Source organism: Pteropus medius, unplaced genomic scaffold (genome assembly GCF_902729225.1).
Source record: "Pteropus medius unplaced genomic scaffold, Ma_sr-lr_union100, whole genome shotgun sequence".
Classification (NCBI taxonomy): Eukaryota; Metazoa; Chordata; class Mammalia; order Chiroptera; family Pteropodidae; genus Pteropus; species Pteropus medius.
In genome coordinates, this window is record NW_024355990.1 from 12,579,303 (window position 1) to 12,605,755 (window position 26,453).

The 26,453-nt window shown below is 42.7% G+C and overlaps 1 protein-coding gene and 1 long non-coding RNA gene across 3 annotated transcripts; both read right to left on the minus strand.

The window, feature by feature from the left end:
- Positions 1–283: 283 nt before the first annotated feature.
- On the minus strand, positions 284–25,620 carry DCAF7 (DDB1 and CUL4 associated factor 7). 2 transcript variants are annotated; one of them, XR_005652180.1, is made up of 8 exons: positions 25,271–25,620; positions 12,965–13,123; positions 12,162–12,273; positions 11,642–11,760; positions 8,523–8,732; positions 7,476–7,593; positions 4,961–5,197; positions 284–360 (listed from the first exon to the last, which is right to left on the minus strand). XR_005652180.1 is itself a non-coding variant. In XM_039859860.1 (7 exons), exons 1-7 carry the CDS (start codon positions 25,406–25,408, stop codon positions 5,025–5,027), a joined length of 1,029 nt encoding a protein of 342 aa, XP_039715794.1. In that variant the 5' UTR covers positions 25,409–25,604; the 3' UTR covers positions 289–5,024. The 2 variants fall into 2 exon arrangements, 1 of the variants encoding a protein (XP_039715794.1); XM_039859860.1 differs by having other exon boundaries at positions 289–5,197; positions 25,271–25,604.
- On the minus strand, positions 17,393–25,154 carry LOC120600345 (uncharacterized). The gene is made up of 2 exons (XR_005652181.1): positions 24,535–25,154; positions 17,393–20,880 (listed from the first exon to the last, which is right to left on the minus strand). It is a non-coding gene; the product is annotated as an uncharacterized LOC120600345 (long non-coding RNA).
- Positions 25,621–26,453: the final 833 nt, after the last annotated feature.

Genomic DNA, 26,453 nt, shown 5'->3' on the forward strand with positions numbered 1-26,453 from the left:
GTGATTCTTTGGGGCCACCAGTAAGCCGGAACACACCTGTTACTGTACAGCACTGCCAGTATGTATTTATGTGGATGTCTCCTCTGGTAGAGTGTGAGCATCTTGAGGGTCATGTTCCCTGGCACTGAGTGGGTTCTCTGTGTTTTGTGAAAGGTAACGAGTCAGGCTGTCAGATAGTGATGGACTGATGGGCTTGGAGTGAAGTTTATCCCCCCCAGCCAGTGTCTCTGGAACATGACTGCAGTGGCAGACTGGGAAGAACTGAATTCATCACAAGAAGAAATTCAGTCAATCTATACATGTTCAAGTTTTATTACAAAGTATGATGGGCAGAAAATACGGTACTTCTTATACAGGAGGCTGAAACAGAATGAAAGGGCAAAAATTAGGTTTAATATACTCAGGAAACAAGAAATGAAGCCATAGATATAACACCCCACTTTCAGGCGCCTTTGAAGTAGCCTTCGATGGGGGATTTACCATCGTGGTTTCACAGCACAGTGTTAAAATTTTATTACAAGCCCTGTGTGCAATCAGTCCTGTGCAATAATATTTCAAAAAGAAAAATGGTTACAGTACAGATCTGCAAGGGGCAGCTTCTTCTCCACCTGACCATGGGATGCCACAAAACCTAGAGTATAGAGAAAAGTTTAAATATATAACAAGAAAGTAAGTTCAGACACACTAAGCTAAAGGGGACAGAGACCGATTGGCTAGAGCTTACATTTCAGAGAACAAGAAATCTCCATTTTCTACATAGAGGTTTGTACAATCATGCTACAAATTCACACTAGGGGGAGGAGGAATGGAAAGACATTGGACGGGGGGGAGTCATGAAATACACAGAAACCAAAGCAAATGATTCATATTCGACTCAAAGAAGTCAAAGCTTTAGCTCAACAAGTTTCTTTACATACTGTATACCACAATCAACCCAAGGTGACAACATATCTTTTAACTAGCAGATATCACAAGTTCATATTCACTGGGTTGTCCCAAAGGTGGGTACTTATACGTTTTCTAGCTGTTACACAGACTGCCAACATCTTTTTTTCTCGAACTGATACTTTCATTAGCTTATTTGTTTCTGGTTCAATATACCAGTCCAAGCCTTTTTGGGAAGGCACCTGCACATTTCAATATTCAAAAAATAACATCCAGAAAGTAGCCTGAGAGGACCTGGCCCATCTTGTGTGGCCATACATTTGACTTTGACCATTAGCAGCAATGATAACTGTGGGAGAAGAAGAAGGTGCATGTAGGAGAGGTGGGCAAGGCTCTGTGACATGAGACACTCTCAGTAGCTGACTCAGCCAGTACAAAAAAGACGATTCTCAGAGAGCTTGGCCCAGAGTTCACAGTGACTGCTCAATTCAGCTTCTCTCCTAGGGAAAACCCAACTGAAATGCCAAGCATGACCCTCCTTTGGCTTCTTGAAGTGCGGAGAGTAAAGAGTCTGCTTTGAGCCTTCTACTTGGTCTCTCTTAGCCCAAGCCAGGCAGTTGAAGCAGCTGCCATATTCTCAAGCTGGGGAAGGTGGAGAGATGGTACTGGGCTGGCCCTTCTGTGTTCAGAAAACCCTGCAGCTCCTATACCTTCTTACACCCTAGGAATTCAAGGCGTAGGTTGCAGCAGAAAGTTCTAGAGTGGGAAAGAAGAAGAGAAAAGGGGGTGGGGAGAGTCAGCATGACTGTTTACAACCTCTGCTTCTTCTGCTCTCTACAAACCTGCCACCAGGAAGAGCCTTGGTCTGGAATGATCGCAGGACTCCCAAGACCTGAAGATTTCTACCACCAACATGACCCTTGGCTGCACTGCTGCAGGGAGGGGCTCCTCTGCCCTGAGCTGTCATCCTGTCCCCACAGTTACCCAGCATCACAGACAGCCGATGAATGGTCCAGGAAGACTGACACAGGCCAAGGGCACAGTCTCACTCCATGGCCACACGGCAGACAGCCTGAATGCTTCCCCACCTCAGGCCATTACTACCCTCTGATATTTTCTCTTTTGATCTCAAGAAATATTTACCATTGATTTTCTCCCGCATCCTAAATCCCCTTCTAAAATTTCAACCACAACTATCATTAAAACCTTGTAGTAGTCTCAATTTTTTCTTTTTCTTCCCAAATCTTAACCAGTTCTCTGAGATCCGATCCTGGGTCTGGTAAGAAATTCTCACCTAGTTGTCAAATATCTTCCCCCTTCGAATCCTCACCTTGCAGCCGGATCCCTCTCTGGATGGAGAGGCTTCCGACTCTTCTAAGTGTTAAGCACTCAAGCTCTTGAAGGGCTCGTACCCATTCGCCAGCTCTCTCATGTGGAGCCTGAGGCCTAATTTGTTCAACACCTCCCTCCCCTTCCCCTCAGAGCAGACAAGGAAAAGGCAGCTTCAGCTCAGGAGGCCAAGAGCACAGCAAACGGCCACCGCCAGCCAAGCCAAGCCTAGCGGTGCTACTGTGGCCTTACGGCCTTACCAGTGAATTCTCAGCAGCTGCTCTTCTCACACTCATGGAAAGCCGATCCAGAACCTCCCATCCATGCTCTCTGGCTGCTCTTCAACCTACAACAGACTCTGCTTTCAGGACACGGCTGACTAAGAGCCTTCCCGAATCCAGAAACTACAGAAATCCCTTCCTCAGCCATGAGGCCATCTGGCCTGTGGCAGAAAGAGAGAGTACAAGCTGGGACCTCCAAACACCAGCATCCCAACAACTGTGAGTGTGTGTGTGTGTGTGTTCAGGGAGACTGGGAGTCCCACCTGGGCCCCAAGTGGGATGTCAGGAGGAGGACTGCACTGTATGGCCTAGGGAGGGTGACAGGGCTGGGAGTCCACGGGGCAAGGAAAAAAATAAATCAAAAGTTGTTGGTTTCCAGAGTAAATAGCAACTTTACCTAAATATATCCTAATTACTATTAACTCATTTTTTTCATGTTGTTTTTGAGTTCCAATTGATTAATCTTCTCATCATTCAGACTAGGTTTAAGTGCAGATCAGGAAAGGAACCTGAACTCAGAACTCAGTATAGTTAAGCTCTGCCCCTCTGCCCTCCACTTCAGACCCTGTTCCACAGGAAGGAACTGATGGCCTCCTAGAGCAAGCAACCATCAATGTAGACGTGCTACCCTTGAGAGAAGCACCCTGAATCATCCAACACAATTACAAGCAGAAGAGGGTTTGGACCAAGAACTGCTCACTTTATATCTCCAAATGACACAGGGCAAATCTGGTGGAAAATGCAAGAGGGTAAACCTTTGGCAGATGGCCAAAGAGCTCCCAAATCAGAATAAAAAAAGTAAAAAGGTAAAAAGAGAAAATACCCTAACTAAAAAAAGAGCCATTTGCTTTGGGACAAGCCCCTGTGTAGTAAAGCCGAGCTATGACTTTGGGGATACAAATACATCTGCTTCTGAAAAGGAAGACTCAACCAAGTGAGCTAAAGGGCCCAGAAGAGCAAAGCTAACTGTTTTGTTTCTCAAGAGCAAGTGAGAGCCTAAGTGGACAAAACCACGTGCCTTGATGTCTGCTACTCTCCTACTCAGATTCACAACTCAGAGGGTCTCAGAGACCTTCAGGCGCTTGGCAGAGCGTGATGAACCAGGCAAACTCCTGCGTGGACTCAGCATGTCTCAAACTCATCCTGCCCAAGAACTCATCTATCACCAGAATCACACACAAGTCCCCTCCATGGAACTCATTTACGTAACGGAAACAAGACACCTGCAGCCTACAAGTCCAATATTGCTCAGAACCTAAAGTGGGGGTGGGGCAGTTGGCAGGTGTGTGCAGAGCTCTTACCTGGCTGACCCTGGGATCTCTGATTCTTTTGTAGCTATTTTTACTTGATGACCTGGGGTCATCACAACCTATCAGTCCCTCCCTTAACAAGAGCTGACAGTCCCCCACACTCAAGGAGATCTTGTTCAGGGTTAGATGCACAGATTGTGTGCCTCTCAAGCAGGAATCCCTCACCTCAGAGCACTCAGTCGACAAGAGTGGCTGATATACCAGTCACAATAAACTAAACAAAGAGATACTGAATTCTGGCTTATAGATCATTCTTACCTATCATTTAAGACATGAAAGCGAATGGCCTGAGGCTTACATTTGGAGGGAAAAACAGACTCTGAAACCATGTACTGGAAATATATTCTAAGCTCAGCTTTCCTGAAACTATGCCCCTCAAGTCAGGTATCCCCATCAGCCTGTCTATCTCAGCTCCAGCACATTCCCAATAGGTCCCAGTGGGGTTGGAGAGAAGTACTTCAGGGAGTATCAGAAGGCTTCACATGGCTATTGTGAAGCCCAGAATGCCCCTGAGAAGAGCCAGGCTGAGCAAAGGTGTGAGAGCTGGCCGACTTCAGAGCACCAGGGTGGTTTGGAATTCCCGGTCAGGTACGTTCTGCTCAGGCAGTGATTCAAGAAGGCAAACTGCTCATGGGGTCAAAGGCAGAGGAAGGTGCTGACAGGGAGGGCTATGAAACAAAGGAAGAAACCAGGGAGTAAAATTCTTTTCATAAAAAAATTAGCCTGATAGATAAAAAATATACAAAGTTGAAATTTGTTATAGACATTGATAATAGGAGGAAAGACAACTTCAAATTGGCATTTGTTCCCACTTAAGTGCTAACATGAACATGGACACAGATTGCTGCCTTGGGCAGCAGACAGACAGACATCTGGAGCAGATGAATACAAACACAGCCAGTGCCTGTAATGCTCATTAACACAACGGCTGACAAAGAAATAAACAGAAAATTTTAATTGAGAAACCAAAAGAGAAGAGGAAAGGAGAGAAAAATCTTAAAACTCAGCCCTAGGCTGAGGAGGCGCCACACAGCACTGAGTCCGGCACAGAGAGTGATGGGGTGCCTGGCCAGGTACTCCTAGAGCAGCTTCTGGTAACAGTGGGTGCAAAGCAATGAAAGACATACTGGCCACCGGAAACATGTTTCTTCTTACTTTGGGGGTGGGCAGAGGCGGGAAACACACAAGCCCCTGCCTCGTGGGCATGGCACCACAAACACTACACTCTGAGTATCTCCAGGCAGTTGTTATAGCAGATGGCAATCCAGTCAGGCTGAGTCGAGGCCCACTGCACGTTGTTGATCTCTCCTTCGGCTGTGTAGGCCAGGATAGGGTCCTCGATGGCCCGGGGCATTTGCTGGATGTCCCAGATGAGAGCCTGATGGTCATCCGCTAGGGACAGAGAAAGCCAGCAAGCAAGGTCAAATCTCCAGCAATGAGTACAATGATTCCTGCATTTGGTGGCGGAGGTGGTAGTAGCCACAGTTTACAAAACATTTGCTCACCAAAACCCCAATGAGAGAGACTTTATCTTAAACCCACATTTTATAGATGAGGAAAGAGATTCAGAAATGTTAAAGTACTTGCCCCAAACCATAGAGCTAAGCAGCCAGCGAGTGGCAGAGCCGAGACTCAAAGTGAGGCCTGTGGACGTCCCAGGGCTCCATTCACTGTAGCACAGCAGAACAAAACTTAGATGGACACCTGTCATCTTAGATGGGTAGGGACCAGGAAAGGACAATGGGATGGGATAAATTTGATCCCAAAATATGACATTTTCAGCTACTTAAAGTACTTGAATGACTAAAGAACCCTTTTTGATGATTCAAATTAATGGAATTTCTCCCCATTTTATGGACATTTATACTTCACTGAGGTGTTTATACAGATAAGGAGATAAAGTGCTATGTGAATGGACATGTGGTATTAAAAACAATTTTCCAAAAAAAAGGGATCTGGGAAACACCAAGAAGAAGGCAATCACCTTAAATAAATATACAAGCACACGAGAAATGACTAGAAGGAAACACATCAAAATGAGAACAGCGGTACTATTAGGATGGTAAGGTTATGAGTTAGGTTTACCTTTCTCTAGTTCCTAAGTGATCTATAATGTGGCCATATTATTCTTAAAATCAAAATAATAAGTTCTTAATTTAAGAGATGAAAAAAGGGCAAGGACCTTTAATATCATTAATAATCCCACCTGCCCATCCTGATGTGGCAGCCTGTCTCTAACACACAGGGAATCTGAATAAACTAAACCCTAATTGTCCAGGCTCATGCAGTCAGCACTGGCCTCCTGCCACGGCGCACAACCTGGGCGAGGTGCGAGATGCCCTCCTGGTAATGATCTGTGTCAAGAGAACTGGGGAGCCATTTTAAACACGCAGCATCTCTAAAGCACCAAGTTCCTTGGCCTCAGGGCTCAACCATACACTCTCTTCAGCAACAGCTCCTTCAACCGAAAGGACTCCACACAGGTGCAACCCACGCAGCAGCAGTGAGCCAGGCGGAGGCAGTGCCAGGAGCAGATGATGGCCTTCTGCTGGGGGTGGGGGCTGCTCCTGTTCCCCACAAACAGTGGACAACACCTTCATTTTTTTTTCCCTTCTCCTGCCCCTTCCTACCCACAACCCTGGGGAAAGAGGGTGATGACAAAGAAGTCAGACCATAACCTAAGTAACGTGCAGAGGAAAGCAGCAGGCCCCTAACTGCTCCTCAGTGAGAAGCACAGGCATGAGCAAAGGCCAAAAACAGGAAAAGCTTCACAAACCTTTAAAAGTATTGCTGAAATGGCAAAAAACCCCACAAAGCTATATTGTTCCTCTGGCTCCACAATGAACAAAATATAAAGATAGTACTGACTAGTGAGGAGAGGAAAAAGTATGTTAGAAAGAAACCGAGGCACTGAAAAAGGAGAGGAATACTATGGGGCTGGAGCAGAAGCCCACCTGTGTCAAACAAAGGGACAGACATTCACACTGGGCTGCATGTGTATGCGTATACCCACGTAAAAAGGTCTGGGATGAGACACACATACTATTGTTAGAGGTCACCTATGGAGAGTGGGACTGAGGTGGACATGGGATAGAAAGGAAGGAGAAAAGATGACTTTCACCTTCCTATTTTACATAATTGTAGTTTTAATTTTTAATGAGACATTATTTCTAGAATAAAGGTACACGAACAGCCAGCATATTTTTAAGGAGTATTCTTTTTGAGCAGGCAAATGGAGAAATGAAAGATACAAATCACACACCATAGACCAGGCCAGGCTATACAGGGCCCTTCAAAACATCCAGAGCTCACTGCAAGTTCACTATATCCCAAGGGAGATGTCAATCTTGGCAGTCCCAAAGATTCTGTTACATCTAAGAGAGACTGGACCTCTTCTCCATGTTCTTGAGTCCTATGTCAGTCAGCCTAGGTTTCTAGGGGGACAGTATGAGACACAAGCTTACAACTCATACATGATGTAAATAGTATATGGAAGGGGCTCTGATATCACAGAGGGTCAAAGATCCTCTGGAAATTTGGACTGCTTCAATTCCACAAGTGGTGGAGGCTCTCACAATTGAGTTACTTTATGTAAATCTCTTAAAATATCCTTGGAAAATAGTAAGGATTACAACTCCCCAGGCTGCCCCCTTCCCCCCACCATGATTACCTGCAGTACAGATGTGGCAGGATGAATGTGGGGCCCAAGCAATGCCATTGACACATGCTCGGTGGTTGTTTAACCTTGCGACAGGTGTGCAGGGAACTCGGACATCCAGAATCACTACCTGCAGAAATAACAAGTAAAAGGCCCGGGAATATCAAGGTGTGGCAGAAAAAAAAAGAAAGAAAGAAAAAGACACTACACACGAAAAAAATTTTTTTTCTAAAGCACAACTTCTTCATTTGTGGATTTAAAGACTATTTGATACAGAGGGTCCCTGTCCCAAAAATAGCTACTGGGTTGAGAAAAAAGAAAACCAAGAAGACATAGGTAGTTTATAGTCTGTACCTAAAGCAACACAAGGTCTTTAGACTGATAAGGAAGGGGAGGTGCAGAAGCAGGTAACATGGATTTGGATAATGCACCAAGTCCCGTGGTGCATGTGCTGAGATTCTGTGCGTGCTCAGTGGGACAGAATGAGAGCCTACCCTATCCCCAAAGCAGCGTTTGGAATGTAAGGAATCTGAGGTGCTGGCTTCCCCAAAATCAAGTTAATCACTGCATCATCTCTACCTACAACTTACTGCTTTTATCCAGTAAGAGGCTACAGAGAGCTGCCACTTTCATGTCAGTTTGCTGAAGCTGGAAGAATCTGTCTCAGCTACAGAAGGGGGAAACTGCCTGTCTCTTCACTCAGCAGCATCAGTGCATAAGACTTGGTTTACTTTTTAGATACTGCTTTTCTTGGCTCTGACTCCAACTCTCCAAGCATTAAAAGTTCTTAACACATTGTCCTTGGTTTTCTCAATCTCAGGACTATTGACATTTTGGGTTGGATAATTCTTTGTGGGAAGCTGTCCTGTGCACCGTAAGATGTTCGGCAGGATCCCTGGCCTCTGCTCACTGGATACCAGTAGCACCGCCCCCTTCCCCGAGTTGGGATCACCAAAACTGTCTCCAAAGATCCACCAGGGAGAACACAGCCACCAGCTGAGAACCACTGTTCTAGATGTACCAAGCAGTGCTGGAGTTAGGTAGCAGTGGGGTGCTCACCTCCATTCCATCCATGGCCATGGTGGCCAGGTAGTTAGGGTCCTGCTTGTTCCAGCAGAGGCGAAGCAGTGGGTGATGCTGTGGGTCTTCATAAATGATGGTGCTGTGTTCTAGATGGCGGAGGTCAAACATCCGCACTGAGCCATCAGCGCCCACAGAGGCAAACATGTCCCTGCCACCCCCAGCCCGGCTAAACGCGATGTCATAGACCTGTTGGTGAATAAGACGCTTCAGTCAGATTCTGATCCCTTACCTCCTTGCTTTTCCTTTAGCAGGGAATTCTGCTATCCCTAGTTCATAAACCCTGCTCATGATACAAAAGGAGGTAAATAAAGCCAAACAGTGTCTGTGAGTCTGGAACCTGAGAGCTCTAACATCAATGACATTCCAAAGAGTGAAGATCATTCTGCTATAGAAATTGGCTGGCTTCTTCCCACATCTCCACTTTCCAAGTCCTCTTCTTCCAACCCCTGTGATAAAACAAAGAGCATATACCCTGCTGACCAACAGAGCACAAGTAACTGCGCAAGTACTCTGTATGCTTGGACAGACTCAGCGGAAACCAGTCGGTGGCTGTCTTCTGCCACAATATAAGAGCGAGACATTTATTTCCTGGGCCTTGGTGGCTTTCATTTGTGTGTCATCAGAGGCAGAATCATGACCACATCAAGGCCAAGATCATCGATTTAAGAGGTGGAAGCAGCTCTCCTGTGGCCATTTAATAGCAGCAAAGCTGGTTCTGCTGTGAAACCTGGACCTAAGATTCATTTGTAAGAAAGAGGTAGTAGCAGTTTTGAATCATGGGAGGCTCAGGTGTTCCTATATTCACAAAGAGGTTTAGGATCACTCTCTCGTCCTAGGACATGTTCTGTTTCTTTTCCTAGCTGGTCTGCATTCCTAAGTGAATCGATTTAGGCTCTGAATCAGTTTTCTGCTTTTATTTATTGCTGCAAACACTGCACACCACTAATGTCTATGAGAAAACAGAGGCAGAGAGCTTCAGAGAAAGAAAAGGACAGAGAGAGACAAAGCCAGAGCCAGACAAGCAGAGAGAGAGACAAACTAAAAAAGAAAAACAAATGAAAGGAAAACAAAACCCATCTTTTGGACTCAAGATTAATAAAAGCTGACTTCTGGAGAGACATGAGTGGAACTGCTCACTAAATACCATGAGTCCAGCCTTCTCGAGGTTCTGCCTACTAAGGGACACTTGCCAAATGAGCATCTATTTCTATTCAACCTCATAAATTCCTTTTTCTCTGGCTATGAAGAAATTAGACTTCTCTTTCTATGGTAAGAATTAGGAATGATTCAAGAGGAAACTGAGCAGGTCACTACGAGAAAGCCCGGAAAATCAAGGCTCTGTCCAGCACTGTCCAGCTGCATGAAGGCAGAGTCATGTATAGCAATATGAGCACCCCATGGGGCCGGCTCGGCAGCACCGCTGAGCAATGAGGTGCCATGGGCAATGTGGCTGAGTGTGTAAAGCCCTCTCAGTTTTAACTGACTGCTCCTTTACCAGGGCTCTGCTAGTATATTTCATCATAAACTAAGGGAAGGTGACAATCTCCAGATATATGCTACCCTCCTCCATACCAACCTGCTAGGCAGCAACGAAAACCTCCAAACAAGTCTTTACTTTAACAGAGAGAGGTGGACTGAGAAAAAGCAAAGTTACTAGGAGGTATCACTGTTTCTCTCAGAGCAACTATCCTCGGGTTCATTTCTTCAAGACCAGGGTGCTGGTCCAGTGCCTGTTTGCTGTTAAGATCCATTCCTGGCCCTTCCCTCTGGTAGGGAGAAGCTAAGGTATTTCTCCTTCCCTCTCTCTGTTCTCTGAAGCATCTCTTGCAATGGCTGTGTCCCCTCCACAGTTCTAGCTTTTGCCATGTAAACTCAGCCCTGGGCTCTAATGACCCTGCCTCCTCCCCTGGCCCTTCTGGCCTGTAGGCAGCATGGCTTCTTGCTGCTCTTCTCTAGATAACCGGTTGCCGGTGCAGTTTCTCAGCTCTACCATCATCTGTGTAAGCAATCCCCTGGATTAAATCCCTTCAATTTATATACTTAGCGTATATAAATGGCGGAGTATATAAATGGGTTTCCTGGACTGGACCCAGGCGGAGGACAGCAGGCTAAACTGTCACGTAATGTAGCAACCTGCTCCACTTGATGCCAAGAGTATTTCCACAAGCTCCCCCGCTACTGGTCCTCCCTGCAGGCAAATTCTTCCTTTGCCCCTTGGTTCAGCAGCAGCCAAATCCAGCAGTCTCGTAACAGATCTTACCCTTAAGAGCACAGAAAGCCAAAGAACGATCCCTTATTAAGAGCGATAACCTGGTCACCAACTTCCCATTCTGTGACAACTGCAAGTTTCTGACCTAAGGTGAAGGCATCCTTTTTATCTGTACAGATATTAATACTCCTCACTGTGCAAAGTAAGGTAGAAGAGATGAGGAAACACTACGCACAGGAAATCAGAGTACCAGGAGCATGCAGAGGCTCTGGGAGGGAAAGATTTATGACCATTTTCCAAAATCACTCAGAATGCTTTGATTAAACCACAATCACAAATAGCTCCCACGGCTTCTGCAATAAACACAGGAGAAACATCACCATCAAGATAAACCATATTCAATTCCAAATAGTTTTAAAAGTATAAGAATTAAGTAAACATAGTAGAATTTCATAAAACAAGTTTAGAGAAAAATTGATGAATTACATTTGTCTGCCAGGAAATTACTCTCCTCCCTCCTACCACCTCTCCTCCTCCCAAAAGCAAATATATTTCAAGATAAGTGTTACTCTAAGATTAATTTTTAATCACCTCAGGTCCAAGTTTGTCTGTAAGAGAGTTCATTATTTAAAAAACAGCAGTTTCCAGCATGAAAAGAAAAACAAGACTATAGAACAAGTTGTTAATGGGAGCCCAAAAAACACATTCCTTTACAACGGTGTTATTTTCCACTGTTTTGACACGTTACTATTTTCAATTCAGACACAACATCGGCATTACGATTTTCCACATCATTTGCAAAACAGTGAGAGGACAGTCTGACCTCACACTGAAGGCACAGAAGGCAGCTGAGGAAAGCAGAAGAGGAACAAAACAGCATGATTACCTCTTTGTCATGGGCGATCAGTTGGGTCTTCACATGGCCAGACACAAGATTCACTCGCCCCAACACCTGCCCTGTCTCCAGCCCCCAGATGGTACAAGTTGTATCAATGCTGGAGGTACCTGGAAACAACCAATGCAAGTCAGTAGCTGACAGGAGTGAGGTTCCTGTGCAAGCTTCTCTCTTTGTGCCTACTCAGTTCAGCCCAGGAGACCACATGCCACAAACACTTCCTAGCATAGGAATGGGTACCAGGAGAGCCAAAAAGAGAGTCAAGTGTTCGATCATTACCACAAAATCTTAGACTCTGACTAAAGAGACAAGATATATACACATGGGAAGCTCCAATCCATACGAGGAATTAATAACCACATTCCATATTTAGCCTCTTTCCCACTTGGCCCCATTCTAGGATGATGCATATACCTCAGGACTCTGGTTAAAAACTGGCCGAGTGTTATATCTGAGAAAGTGTCTATCTTTGCTTCTTCAAACTGGAATCCACACTCCTTTACTCCCTTACCTAAAAGATAAGGATCCACCTCATTCCAGTCGAAGGAGGTCAGAGGAGCACAGAAATCTGAGTTCTTGTTATTGTTCAGCAAACATTCCAGCCTGGTCTCTGTTTCGCCAACCTAAAGCAATAATTTTTAAAGATCAGCCAGTCTTACCGTCACAAAAAAAAACCTTTATAGCCCTGTTTAGACAATACCTTAGTAAGGGGAGAGAACTTTTTTTTATCAGAAAGAGTAATAAAACCCAGAAGAACTCTCTGAATGTTACTTCTTTCCAAGCTTTCTCCTCTGCCCAGCTTTGTTTTCCAAATTTTTCTAGAGGGGAGGTCTCATCTTGCCCACCCAGGATCTGGGTACCCTGCCTGGCTGGGCACTACACCTCCAGGCTATAGGAGACGCTGATGATGAGTTCGGCTGCGGGGGTGGCGGTGAAGCTCCATAATCCGCACATATACTTTACTAAAATCAGTGGTCTGGTATTTTGTTAAATTTGCTCAAAAACATTTTGTCTGTAAAGAGAATAAGAGGCCTCCAGCATCCTCATCCCCACGGAAGGTTTTATCAGGCTAACTGAGCCTTGGGTTTCTAGAGCTGCCTGCAGCCAGCAGTAGGACTTCAAGGAATCTTGGCTGGGTTTTAGGAAATCTGCTGAGCCAAGCAAGGTCATTCCAGATACACTACCATTTGTTGCTCCTGGGCTGCAACACTCGCTGCCTCCAACCCCAGTTTGTTCTTCGTACCTCTGTGCTGCTAATAACAGCTGACACGGAGAAAGCCCACTCGTCTGGCTGCTAACTGAGCATCTGCTTACCCTCCACACACGGAGATAGTCGCCACTTGTTGCCAGTAAGTCTGGATAGACGCCTTTTGTGTCAGGAATCCACATGAGCTTTGTGGTGGGGTACGGATGGTCAAAGGTGTTTCGGCAAATAAACTCCGAACTCTCTTCATCTAAACCAACAAGCTGAACCTGGAACACACCAAAATTGAGCCCCATAAACATTTGTGTTTTTCGGAGCAATGTCAAACACATCAGACCTCTGGTCAGTGACTGAAGTCCTGACACTGCACTGCACTTAACTGCAGAGTCAAGAACTATTAGAGAGAGAGGGCATCTAGTCCAATCATCACACTGCTCGGATGAGGAAACCCAGACTCGGAGGGGTTGAGTTACAGTCAACACTGCAAAACCAGGAAGAGGCAGAGACAAAAACTGAATGCGGGTTTTCTGTCTCCAACTCCTGCACTCTTGACCCAGCACCACAGAACCACACTATCTCTGCAGTGGGTCTCACCTCCCTCCACACCTGAGGGATCTGACAACACGTGGTTTCAGTTACCCCAACGACTTGAAGTGCTGTGGGTACTCAGTGCCCAGGGCCAGGAACATCAAACACCCTGCGTGCAGTCCCACAACAGAGTGACTCTCACCTAAAAAGCTAAGTGTGCAAACTGACCACCACCCTCTCTCACTGGCTAGTAACGTGTTTACATATAAAGGTGTGTCAAACCAGCATTCAAGAGCCCAAACCACTCTAACTGGCCAAAAAAAAAAAAAGGGGGCGGGGGGTACCACTGATGAGAAAGCTTCCTGGTTCTGGCTACTTTTTCTGAGTCAGTTTTGGGCCAATGTTGACTTCCATTCTTTGCCATCAAACTCAATCTGGATCAATGGGAAATGCCATTCAGTATACATTTGCTTATGAACTTCGACCAATTGGAATACAGAATGGGAAATTTTTGGTAAAGCTCCATAATGAGAGGATAAGCACTAACCATACGCAGATGATTAGCATTCTTTTTACTCCTCCTTCTGACTTCAGTCTTAGATACAAGTATCTTCCTGTCATTTTAACAATTTTATTTCAGTTGCATACAATAAAATTCACTCACTTGAAGTGCACAGTTCAATGATTTGGAACAAAGATATGATCAAATGTATACAGTTGTGTAACACCTCACAATAATTAAGATATAGAACATTTCCATCTCCCAAAAAGTTATCTTGGGCTTCTCTGCAGTAAATATTCTATGCCTAGCCCCAGGCAACTTCTGATCTATAGCTTTGCCTTTTCTGTAATACTGTATATGGAATCACGTAGTACTGAGTCTTTTGTGACCTGCTTTCAGAATGATGCTCTTGAGATTCATCCATGTTATATCAGTAGTCTTTTTTATTGCTGAATAATATTGTTTCACATGGACACACAACAATTTATTCATGTACCAGTTGATAAACTTTTGGGTTATTCTTAGTTTGCAGCCATTAGAAATATTACTGCCATAAACATTCGTGTCTAAGTTTCTTTTTGGACAAGCTTTCGTTTTTCTTGGGTAAACAACTAAGAGTGGAATTGCTGCATCGTATTCTATGTTTAACTTCAGTAAAAGACAAAAACAAGCTGCCAACCCATTTTCTAAGTGGCTTTGTCATTGTGCATTCCCACTAGCAACAGATGAGAGTTCCGCACACTCCACATCCTTGTTAGCACTTGGTATTGCCAGCTTTTTTTAAAATCATTTTAATATATGTGTAGTAGTATTTTAATTTGCATTTCTCTAGTAACTGAGAATTATACCGAACATCTTTTCATGTGCTTATTTGTCATCTGCAGTTATTCGCTGGTGAAGTCTGTTCAAGTATTTTGTCCTTTTAAAAAATAGACTTAATTTTTTTTTAGATTCACGGAAAAATTGGGCAGAGAGTTCCCATATACCTCTTGCCCCAACACATGCACAGCCTTCTCCGCTATCAAAATACCTGCACCAAAGTGGTATGTTTGTTCTAACTGATGAATCTTCACTGATATACCACCATCCAAAGTCCATAGTCTAGACATCTTTGTGTTGTACAATCTATAGGTCTGACAAATGTATAATGACATGTATCCACCCGTATAGTATCATATGGTATAGTTTCACTTCAATTTTTACTGGGTTGTTTTATTTATTGAGTTTCTGGAGTTCTTTGTATATTCTGGGTACAAGTCCCTGGTTATGTGTTTTGCAAGTATCTTCTCACAGACTATGGCTGCTCAGTCATTTTCTTTCAACGTTTTTGAAGAACAGAAATTAAAAATTTTCATGACACCAATTTACATTTCTTTTATAGCTCATGCCATTTGTGTCCTAGCTAAGAAACCACTGCCCAACCCCAGGTCACAAACATTTTGTTTTCTTCTAAATGTTTTATAGTTTTAGGCTTTACATTTAGGTCTATGACACACAATTTTATATGATACAAAGAATGAATCGAAGTTCACTTTTTAACACGTGAATAAAACTGCCTGTCCCCGCATCATTTATTAAAAAGACTGTACTTTCTCTTTTGAATTACCTTGGCCTCTTTGCTGAAAATCAATTGACCATGTATTTGTGCATCTATTTCTGGATTCTCCATTCTGTCCTACTGGTGTACATGCCTATCCATTTACCAGTACCAACTGTCTCCATTACAGCAGCTTTCTAGTTACGTATCAGATAGTGTGAGTTCTCCAACTTTGTTGTTCTTTTTCAAAAAGGTTTTGCCATTCTATATATTTGCTTTTCTCTGTTTTTCTCTGTAAATTTTAGAACCAGCTTGTCAAATTCTACAAAAAAACTGAGATGCTGATTGGGATTATGTTGTATCTAGAAATGTTTAGGAAAACTGTTATTAAAAATATCGAGTCTTCCAAACTCTAAACATAGCAATCCTCCACCCATTTAGGTTTTCTTTCTCTCAGCAAAGTTTTAAAATTTTCTATGTAAGAGTCTTGCATTTCTTTCATTAATTTTATTCCTAAGTATTTTAATGCTATTATAAATGGAATTATTTTTTGAATTCCATTTCCAATTGTTTATTCCTACTACATAAAAATACAATTGGTTTTTGTTTTGGATCTTGTAACTTAGTTATTAGTTTTAGTAGCTTTTTTTGTAGATTCTTAAGCGTTTTTCGAAGTATAATTATAGATCTTGACATCCATGTCTGACTTTAAAAAATCCGTATGAAAATTAAATCTACATATTCATTTTTACGGTGCACCTGCAGGCTTTCGAAAATCACGTGTGTTGGGAGAGAGAATGTAAAAGGGAAAAAAACCCACTGCCCTGAAACACAGTAATAAAGTGATGCTGCAGGTAACATATGATTATCTGCTTATTTATAACCCAGATAATACCTGGTAACAGTTTAGAGGAACAAGTAATACATCAAAGTGGGCAAGTGAGGAACCTAAGCAGAACCTAAGACTGCTTAGAACCTAAGCAGTCATCAAAGGTGTATGGAAAGGTTCTGGGGAGGCAAAGAAAAAAGCGAAGACATCCCAGGAAGATGGGACAGAAGGAACAAATGTACTAAGGTGGCAAACTAAATGGACCCACTTGGTGGCAGCAAGAAAACCTGTTTGAGAGGAACCACCTGAGAGAGCTGTGCAGACGACGCTGGGAGGTGTGCCTACGGCAAGGTGGACAGCCTGAAAGCAACCTGAGGACGGTGGGCTCTCCCCCGTGAAGGTGTCTGAGAAGGGAGCAGTAGGACTCTGAGGCCTTGGAGGTAAGAGTCTGAGGCCTGGTAATGCTGGGCAGGACTAACTGGATCTGGGAAGAAGCTGGAGGCAGGGAGCTTGGCCTGGAGACCCACAGGAAAACAAGTGGGAAAAGTGAAGGCCCTTTGGTGACTGGTAGTGTGAACGGCAAGGGATAAACAGCGATGGCCACAGGGGGATTTTGACCAAATGAATAGTTCTTAGAGAATTAAAAAGTTGACATTCTGACCTTTGTAGAAAATAATATGTAAAGAAGGAAGACTCTAGATTGGTATCAGCTTTGGTAGGGCAGGGAGGAACAAATAGATGAGAGGCTAAATTTGGGGGCTCATTGGGCAGAATAAAGAATAAGCCTCATAGATTTTGAGCCAGATAGTTCATTCATGTATTTATTCAACAAATAGTTACTGAGTGGCTACTAGGTGCCAGGCACTGTTCTAAGTCCTGGGGATACAGCAGGGAGTGCCAAAGACAAAAATCCCTCCCTGTAACCACACAGATAACTCTGTGAGGTTAAACTAGAAGCAAAAACGCTACTCACTTCTAAGAGCCTTGCAGGTCATCATATTTCCCCTCAAATCTCAATTTTTGTTCAGATACTCAGACATTTAAAATTTAATGAAAGAGAAAGTAACTTCTTTGTGAATATTTATATAAAACAGAATAAAGTGGTAGTCTCCCATTGTTTCACTATTATAAACAATACTTCGTACACGTGCAAATGCTTTTATTGGAGAGATTGCTAGAAGTATAATTGTTGCATCATACATTTTAAATGTTAATAGATTCTGACAAATAGCCTACAAAGAGGTTGCTTCCATGTACTTTCATTAACAGTATATGAGAGTGTCAATTTCCCCATACCTTTGAAAACACTGAAAATAATAAATCTTTTTACATTGTTGCTAATCTGGTGAAAAAAGGCATTTCATCACCATTTTACTATTGAGGCTGAGCATATTCGTTTACTATTTTTATTTCTGAGTAACAGTAACTGTTCATATCTAAGTAATTATGATGGACCAAGTCATAACAATATGCTTTATGTTTTACATGCATTTTACATGCATTACCTCGACAGCTCCATGAGGTAGGTGCTATTACTCTTCCCACTTTCAGAAGATACTAAGTAAAAGATAGGTTAACTTCTTGCATCTTAAATATAAGCAGTCCCATCCCACAACCCAAGCTCTTCACCATAATGCTGAACCACCAACTTAAAACATTTGCTGTTTTCCACTGAGTTGTATCTTTTTCATATTGATTTGCAGGAACTCTTACAGATGGCTCCTGTTCCCTTATTTGTTACAGATTTCCTTTGGTTAAATTAACCCACAAAACTGAGTATGGTTCCGTTTTGGAGGTAGATCTTTGACTACATTTTCAATTCCTCCATGATTTTTAAATTGTTTTCTACTTCTTAAAGTTTAGTACTGCTTTCCCTTAAAACATATTTTTAAATTTGGATCATTTTTTACTGTAGTCTTAAAAAATTGTAGCAGCACTCTCTTTACATTCCTAGTCAATTTTCTTTTATTATTGTTTGTGAGATTTGCCTTTGAATATTTGACCTGGAATTTTCAAATATGACATAAATTAGATGGCTCTAAATTTTCCTGTCAGATGGATAATTATGTCGATTTACTAATTTTTTTCCCCAATGAATTAAGGTTCTATCTTATCATATACTACATTTCTATATATATTTAGATCTGCTTTGGAACATTCTATGTTGTTTTACCAACCCCTCTGGCTACAACTATACCATTTCCAGTATGCTTATTCTAATTTGGTAGGGTAAGTGTTCCCCACTGTTCTTCAACACTTCTTTTGTCCCATAATTTTTTTTTTCTGACACCAGTATATATTTAAGACTTTGGAGACAGATAGTATTCCAGTTCTGGCCCTATTATTACCATGTCACTTTAGGCAAGTCACTTAGCATATCTGGGCTTTAGTTTCCTCATCTCCCCAAAAGTTTTGATATGTAGTATTTTTTCCAATCTATTGATTTCTCTTAAATTAAAATTTTCTTTCTTAATACATCGTCAATTTTTATAAACTGAGTTATCTTTTAAAAAGCTCATACTTTTCCCCATATAAATCTTACATATTCTTAAGCGTATTCTCGGGTATTTACAGTAACACGACCTAAAACTAAAAGTCGCAGATTTATAGACATTGCTCCCTTACCCTGTCACCAATTTCTCCTTTTCCCTCAAGCGTTTTGCCTGGATGTCCGAAAGATTCTTTAAACTATAGAAACGTCTCTAGGAAATGTTTCAGTGCCAATTTTGAGATATAGTTTGAACTCATAACTTCAAATCTTTATTTCTATAAAAGTTGTTAACTACATACAAGTTTTGTTTCATTTCTTTGGTTTTCTTCAGGGACACCAATTATACCTAAGTTAGATCTTTATTTTCTGTATCTATTATGTTCTAATTATTTATTTCCATTTCATTTTCTCAATCTGTCTTCCCTTTCTTTCACTGTTTTCAGCAGTTGATATTCATTTTTCTTCTTTCCATTATGGCTTTTAATTCTGTAATAATTTTTGTTTTAGCTTCCACTATTTTCCTGGGCTCTACTTGCTGTTGTTCCATTTTCTGCTGTCACCAGACCTTATTTTACCTGATCTTCTGTATCTCTGCTTGGAGTTCCTTATTTTCGTAAGTTCTCTGACATTATGGTGGCAGGAGTGGCCCCTAATTTCAGCTGAGGTAAAAACATTTTCCTGGTGTGGGTACTTTACCCGCCACTTGTTTCCCATTGTTTCTCTCCTTTCTTATAGTATCCTTCTATTACTACTGTGCTGGCTCTTTTATGAATAAGGCAAGTTTTTCCTAGATGATGTGAAGAAGGCTCCTATTGGAGAGAGGTCATGGCCACGTTCCAAGTTAGCAGAAACATGTGAAGACTCTGCATCTCTCCAGCCAACAAGATGAGGAGTTGCCAAGCTGCTCACAATTTAATCTCTCATTCAACCTACCTCAGCTAATGTTTCTTAAGATGGCACAACTATGTGTCTCCTTATGTAGCTTAGCTCCCCTCTTGCCCAAGCTCCTTCTGCCAGCCTGTGCACCCTCTTCTCACTGTCTCAAACAAAGGATTATTGATTTTGCCCATCAAAATCCTATCCTGGAAAACTGTGCTCTTCTGAGTTTGAAACTGCAGCCATAGATACCCTTTTGTAGCATCTTCCTATACCCATTTGACCTTCATTGTACTGCCATCCATTCTCACTCGTTGGAACATAAGGAAAAATTATATGACTTAATCGTCTTATTGTTAACATTTAGGTTTCCCCATCTGCCTTGTCCTCCCATCTTCCCAGTCCTCCTGCTAACCTTATCTCCCACCGCCACTGCCTTTCCATAACTACCGCTTCACAACACTTTACCCCACACGTGAAACAAATGCCCCTACAAAGAAAAGGCTGTGAAGCAAGATCATTTTTACTTATTTTTAAAGTGTGGATATTACTACATCAGATGTCTCCTAAGGAGAAGATACATAACATAAAATATTTACTCCTTGAAGGCATGACTACATTTTTCACTTTCACTTTTATTACTCTCAGGAATAACATAAATTATCGTTCACATTACCCATACCTTGTATTTTTTAAAAATTAAAAGATGCCATGTCTATCTTGTTAATATAAGGTCTCCGAGGGAGGAACCCATGTATTCCATTTACTACACACAGTGCTAGTACCAGAACATGAAGGTGAATGCACATTTATATATATGTGTATATATGGAATTTTTTTAAAAGACCCCAAGTTATCCAAATCATTTTACCACTCCGGTCAGTGGAATATTTTCCCATAACCTTAATAGCTGAAGCAAAATTCTAAGAGAATAAACCAGCTTATTTTGGTCTTTTCCATTTGTCTTCCTTTCAAGCTTGTTCCTGACTATTGCTGATCAATGTCTCCAGAGAGATCCTGCCTTGTCAAACTTTGAGACGAATTCTGACACAGCACCCCTTCGGCTCTCTGCTCAGAGGCTGAACACTGAGCTCTGGCCTCACAGCCTTAGGCAGGCCAGACTACCTACAGAATGCAGATTCATTCCTTGTTCAAACCACAACATCTCCAGTAAGTCTGTGTGAACCGGGTTAAGGCAAAAAGCAATAAAGAAGCAGCTCTTTTATCCAGTTGGTCCTATGGAGGAATTAGTTCTCTCACTGTCTAGAAAAAAGAAAGGAGGAAGTTAAAACTAGAAGTTTTATGTTTTAAAGTTCCCTGCTGACAGTCTTGTGAGGGACTGATGGAACACTGCAAAATTTGCAAAATTCTAAATATCTATCAAAAATACTTATGTGTATTAAAACACTTTCTCTTTATTGTCATCAATATCACATCTGCTAACAAAGGCTACAGATTACCAAGCATCATCACTATGCCTAAAACATATATATGTGTTCAATACATAACTGTTGAATTGATGAGCAAATAAATGAGAATCCCGAAGGGCTGCCACAAACACTGAGACATGAAAAATTATATCCCGGAGTCAAAATCATTATGCACCAAATAGCTAAAGTAATTCTGTATTAAAAAAATCTCAGAGGAATCAACACAGGCTGACAAGGCAAGCATTCATCCCATCTGTATTTCGAGTACAATGTGGTCTGACCTAGATTCACTACCAGTATTCTTCAGAAAGCATCAGGTATACCTATAGTCTCTCTCTTCACAATCTCAAAAATGTTTTCTAGATACTAAATATTAAAGCACAAGTAGTCAGCTAGTTAAAAGTAGGGCAAAATAAATCCAATCACCCTACTAATTTTATTCAAAACCAACCCTGGAACATGAAACTAAGTGGACTAGAAGCCCAAGAACTGCTGCCCATCTTTCTCCACAGATATCGTCAAAACTCAGGAGAAATACCAGAGTTCTTAGATCAGTTACCGCATCTAAGCCTAGTAGAACAAAAGAAAATGGCCTTAAACTAGTATATTATAATACTTGGAGTCTGACTACCTGAAGCTTCCAGACCACAAAATGAGTTTTGTTGAAAGGAATCAAGTAAATTTTTTCTCCTGGGTCTTTAAAAGGCAGAAGACTGAACATAATGACCTTTTAAGGTAACTTTCTTACCCAGGGTCCTGATTCCTCTCTGGAAAATTCAGAAGTCAAATTTACATAGCACCTATATAATTCTCCTTGATTATATTTCAATTACGGGAACAATAATGATGATGATGAAATAATAACTAACATTTCCAAGTTGCTTATTATGTGCCAGGCAGAGTTCCATTACATAGATTAGCTCATTTAATCGTATTACACTCATTTTACAGATGAGGAAACTGAGGCACGGAAGTTAACTTATCCAAGGCCACACAAAACTGGGAACTGGCAGGCCTGAGATCTCAACCTAGGCTATCCAGGGAGGCTATCTGGTAGTACAGCTTTTATCATGGGATGAAAGGACAGAATTGATGTTTAGGCGCTTGTAGATGCAAAAAAATCGGATTCCTGCCTCTGATAAGCAGATGCCAAGGTAATTCCAGGGCAATGATTTTAGAGTGCCTATGTCTGAATCACCTGAGGGTCTATTAACTTTAGGGGTGGAGCCCAGAAATGTGCAAATCTCTCAGATTTGACACATAAAAATTTAGAGAACCACTGCTCCAACATCAATGCTGCTGCATCCCCCAAGAGAGACCACAATAATAAAACCTAAAACACAATTACCAATAAGGGTACTTTTTTCCCAGGTGTAGTTGACAGATTCTGGTTCTTGACTCTGCAATGATTCCCAAATTTATTCAGACAATGGAACACCTGGAAGTCAAACTGTTCTCGAAATACTAAGCGATTTAATTCCATCAAACTACAAAGAATTTTACTATAGTAAAACATGATTACGTTAATACAAAATTTAAAAATTATAACCATGTTTTCTTATAGTCAATATCTCCACAGTAAAAAAGACTATTTCCGGGTTTTTTTGTCAGTTAATTTGCTATGTCCATTTATTTTCTCCTTTGCTGGCAATCACTATTAAGGGCGAGCAGGAACCAGAGGTTTAAAAATTCAAACCAATATTTAAATTACTGCAAATTATTAATTCTGGCACCTCCATGTCAAAGTTACTCCAAAACTGAGCCTGAGAATCACTGCTTTAAAATGAGATTTACTTCCCACCAGCCTCTAGGCACAGATCCTCTCTATAGCATGATTTCTTGGGGTCTATGAACTTGAACTGGAAAATTACATTCATACTTTCACTAACTTCTAGCTGAAATTCAGCATCTCCTTCAATTAGAAATGAATGTGGCCAACTACAACAGCATACCTGTGACTATGTCACAAATATAATCATTGATTTTTTTCACATCAGAGTGGTTAAACATCTTGAAATGCTGTTTACCTTCATCACTACTTCAAAAGTACAGTAATAGTTACACTGGATGATATAATTTAATGAGTTAATTTAAAAGTACGCATTACTATATCATCATTTTTAAAAAAATGTTTTTGGTAACTATAATTCAATATAATGTTTCCTTCATAATCCTATGTATTTTATGCATTTCAAAATGTAATTATGAAAAAAGGATATTGGCTTCTTTCTGATTGTCAAAGGTGTCCATGGGTGTGCATGCCCATGCACACACGCATTAAAAACCCTGTCCTGGATAGGTGGGGGCACAAAAATAGTTTTAGGACACTGATCACCTACAACACATAAGTGAGTTAAGATATAGTTAACTGCTTATTCTGTTACTACTGGGATTAGTTTGCACTACACTACTAAGCCACACTGCCTGTGTGCCCAGCATAAAGGAGCTCTTGAACAGTTGCTAAATGAAAGTACAAACTTTGGGGTAAAGTTCCTGCAACTGAGGTTTGACATTAGTTATTCCTAGCAGCCTGTGGCCCAGTTTGTCCTCTCTTAGAAATATAACTACTACTGCTTATGAGACTAACCCTGGAAGAACCTGCAAGGAAAAAATATCTACTTGTGTGAAAAGACTCAAGCCGTTTGAAAGACATAATTTACATTTTTGGTTTTTACATGTATCCTTAATAATAGTTCTAGTGCTCTTAATTTTACTAACATGGGTTTTTACATCACAACTGTGAATTCCATTCCCAGCTCTGCTGTCCACTATGGCCATAAATAAGGAAGTAAGAGAAATAAGAGAAAAGAAAATAAAGTTATGTCTTGCCAGGACTCTGCTTTCTGTGGGCAATGGGTAGACTTCAAGATCAGTGTGTACTCCCTGGTGTTTGTTGTAAACTACATATGTGTAATGTCTGGGCAATGAGAGTCCTTTGCTTTCATCAGTTTCTCAAAGGGGATTCCAAAAAGTTAAAACCTAACTCCAGAGAAACAACTGTGCTCCTGAAGAACTATAAACAGATTTATAGTGGTCAAATGTTTTTTACAGGACTTTCACGTGTGAAAAAGAACCCCTTTCCTACAGCAAACTGTGGGTCAGAAATATTAAGACTGACATATGCAATGCCCCACAACTAGTCAACAGACCAGACAGGACTCAATCCTAGACTACCTGGGTGTTTTCCCCCTGCACCATGCCTGTCACTGTCCACACAGTTTTATTAACTCATGGTATTTATGGTGTCAAGCAGGAGTACTGGCTTTAAACACACTAGCCAAGGCTTTCAATTGCTCCGAACCCTAACAATCACAACGTTTACTCTAACACAACAAAAGGAAGAAATTAAGAGGTAAAAGATAAAAAATTCTTCCCACTGACTTATTCAACAATATTCAAAAATAAATTTATACTGTACTGCTGGCTTAAAAGCTTCCCCCTACTACCCGTGCTTCTATGAAAGAAAGCCTCGCAAATTGATACTTACCACTCAAGATTATACATCTGTATTAGCACGAAAGAAGCCAAGAATGACAAGATATGACAAGTGTCATCCTTCTCAATTCAAAAAAAAGTAGCGGGATCAAGGCCATAGGCCAAGATTTCCAAAAAAAGATAGCTCTGAAGTGGACGGATATGAGACAGCAAGGGAAATCCTGGCAGAGGGGCTGAGTATCCACGAAAAGTACCTGCAGGTGGGAGTAGGGGGCGGGGAAGTCTGCGGAATAAACAGCCTAATAGAAATCCAGCGCGGCCAGGCGTGCATGACCAGCAACTGAAATATTAGCATTTTCCTTCACAATCATCACTCCTCCTTCCTTCCTCCGCACCCCAACCTGAAGCAATGTGGCAGGAGGGGAGGGAGATAGGAGTGATAGATGGCGTAGCTTTGAGGTGTAAATTCGGGTTTGAGACCTGTTTCCGCCACGAAATAGATGTCTGACTCGGGCAAGTCACAACACTGTGCCTCAGTCTCCTCATCAGTAAAATGGGGGAAGGAGTAACTACACTTCAACTACACAGGAATGCTGTTAGGATTAAATGAAACGAGTGCGAAGCCCCCTCTCTGAGCTCAGGACCAGACTCAGAGGAATCGCTCCGTAGCGCTAAGGCCCGTGCTTCTAAGTCCGCAAAAGGGTCCTGCAGTCTGGGCTCCTGCCCGGAAAGGGAGCTCCCGGGGCCCGCTCCCCGCCAGCCGGGTTCCGAGCCCCTGCCCGGCCCACCTTGTTGTTGTACTCCTCCACGAAGCTGCCCAGCGCCAGACGAAAGCGCTTGTCGGGCCGCACGCTCCAGTTCATGGCGTAGACGGTCCAGGGCGCTTCATACTTGTAGATTTCCTTCCGTTTGCCGTGCAGGGACATGGTGACGGCGGCGGGTCCGCAGTGCGGGCCGGGTCCGCAGCGGGCTGCGGCGGGCGGGGCGCGAGTCGGGCAGGGAGCCGAGCCTGGGGCCCAGGGGTCCGAAGGGAGGCGGGGCGGGGGCGGGCAGGGACGGCCTAGCCCGGAAGCGGGGCCGCGGCGACAGACAACGACTGCCGGGCCCGACCCCCAGTTTCAAACCAGCTAGAGCTCCGACGACAACCACCTTCCGTTTGAGATGCTGCCCCGCCCTCTCAGAACGGAAGCCATGCCTCCCTTCAGCGGCGTCGGCTATTGGCTGCCTGACACGTCCTTTAGAACAGCTCCCTCTTCTCATTGGCTATTATCCCCTTAGCTTTCGAAACTTCCTCTCTATTGGTGTAAATGTTTGTCATTCCAATCACTTGCCCCGCCCAATGCCAAGGGGCTGGCGCTTTCTCAGCTCCAAAGGTCATTGGCTGACAAAGATGTCAGTCAGGGAGATAACGGCGCAGTGCGGGTGAATGGGGGCGTGGGTGACAAGAGGCGAGCGTGCGGAGCAGCAGGCCTCCCAGTTCTAGGCCAAGTCTCTAAGAGTGAAATCTGTTGTGTGACCTCCTTTGACTTCCACATTGCAGCTGCTATTCCGGGCGGCTTCTTCACGCTGTCGAGTAAAAATTTAAATCCTGCCTTACACGAGGGCCCACTGCATTTCGTGGCACTGAGCCCCGCGGCCTGGCAGTCTGGCCCGCGAGCCAAACGGGAACCACGGGAACCACATTTCCTCTTCACTCATGCCAACGCCCCCTTTAAGCCGGGAGAGTTGTTCTCCCAGTATTCCAAAGGTAGGCCACGGACGAGCTGTTTGTGCACCGACCCACCAATGTACTCAGGGTCAGGCCAGCTTGTCTGGCCTTCCCGGGCTTTCCTATCCATTCTAGAAACGCTCAGAATTCTAGGGTTGGTTTTCAGTAGACAGAGACCCGACCAGCTCGGTTCTAAGTGTTTTTTTCTTTTTTTAACTTTTTTCCGGTTCTCGTTCTATCTTTTCCCGGCCCTGGATCCCAAG

What these genes read in the sequence shown, in the direction of transcription:
- DCAF7 (XM_039859860.1), bottom strand. Translation starts at nt 25,408, where the DNA reads ATGTCCCTGCACGGCAAACGGAAGGAAATCTACAAGTATGAAGCGCCC. An exon ending in ACTATCTCCGTGTGTGGAGG is followed by an intron (nt 12,274 to 12,964) that starts GTAAGCAGATGC and finishes TTATTGCTTTAG; the next exon opens with GTTGGCGAAACAGAGACCAG. An exon ending in TGATCGCCCATGACAAAGAG is followed by an intron (nt 8,733 to 11,641) that starts GTAATCATGCTG and finishes ATTCACCAACAG; the next exon opens with GTCTATGACATCGCGTTTAG.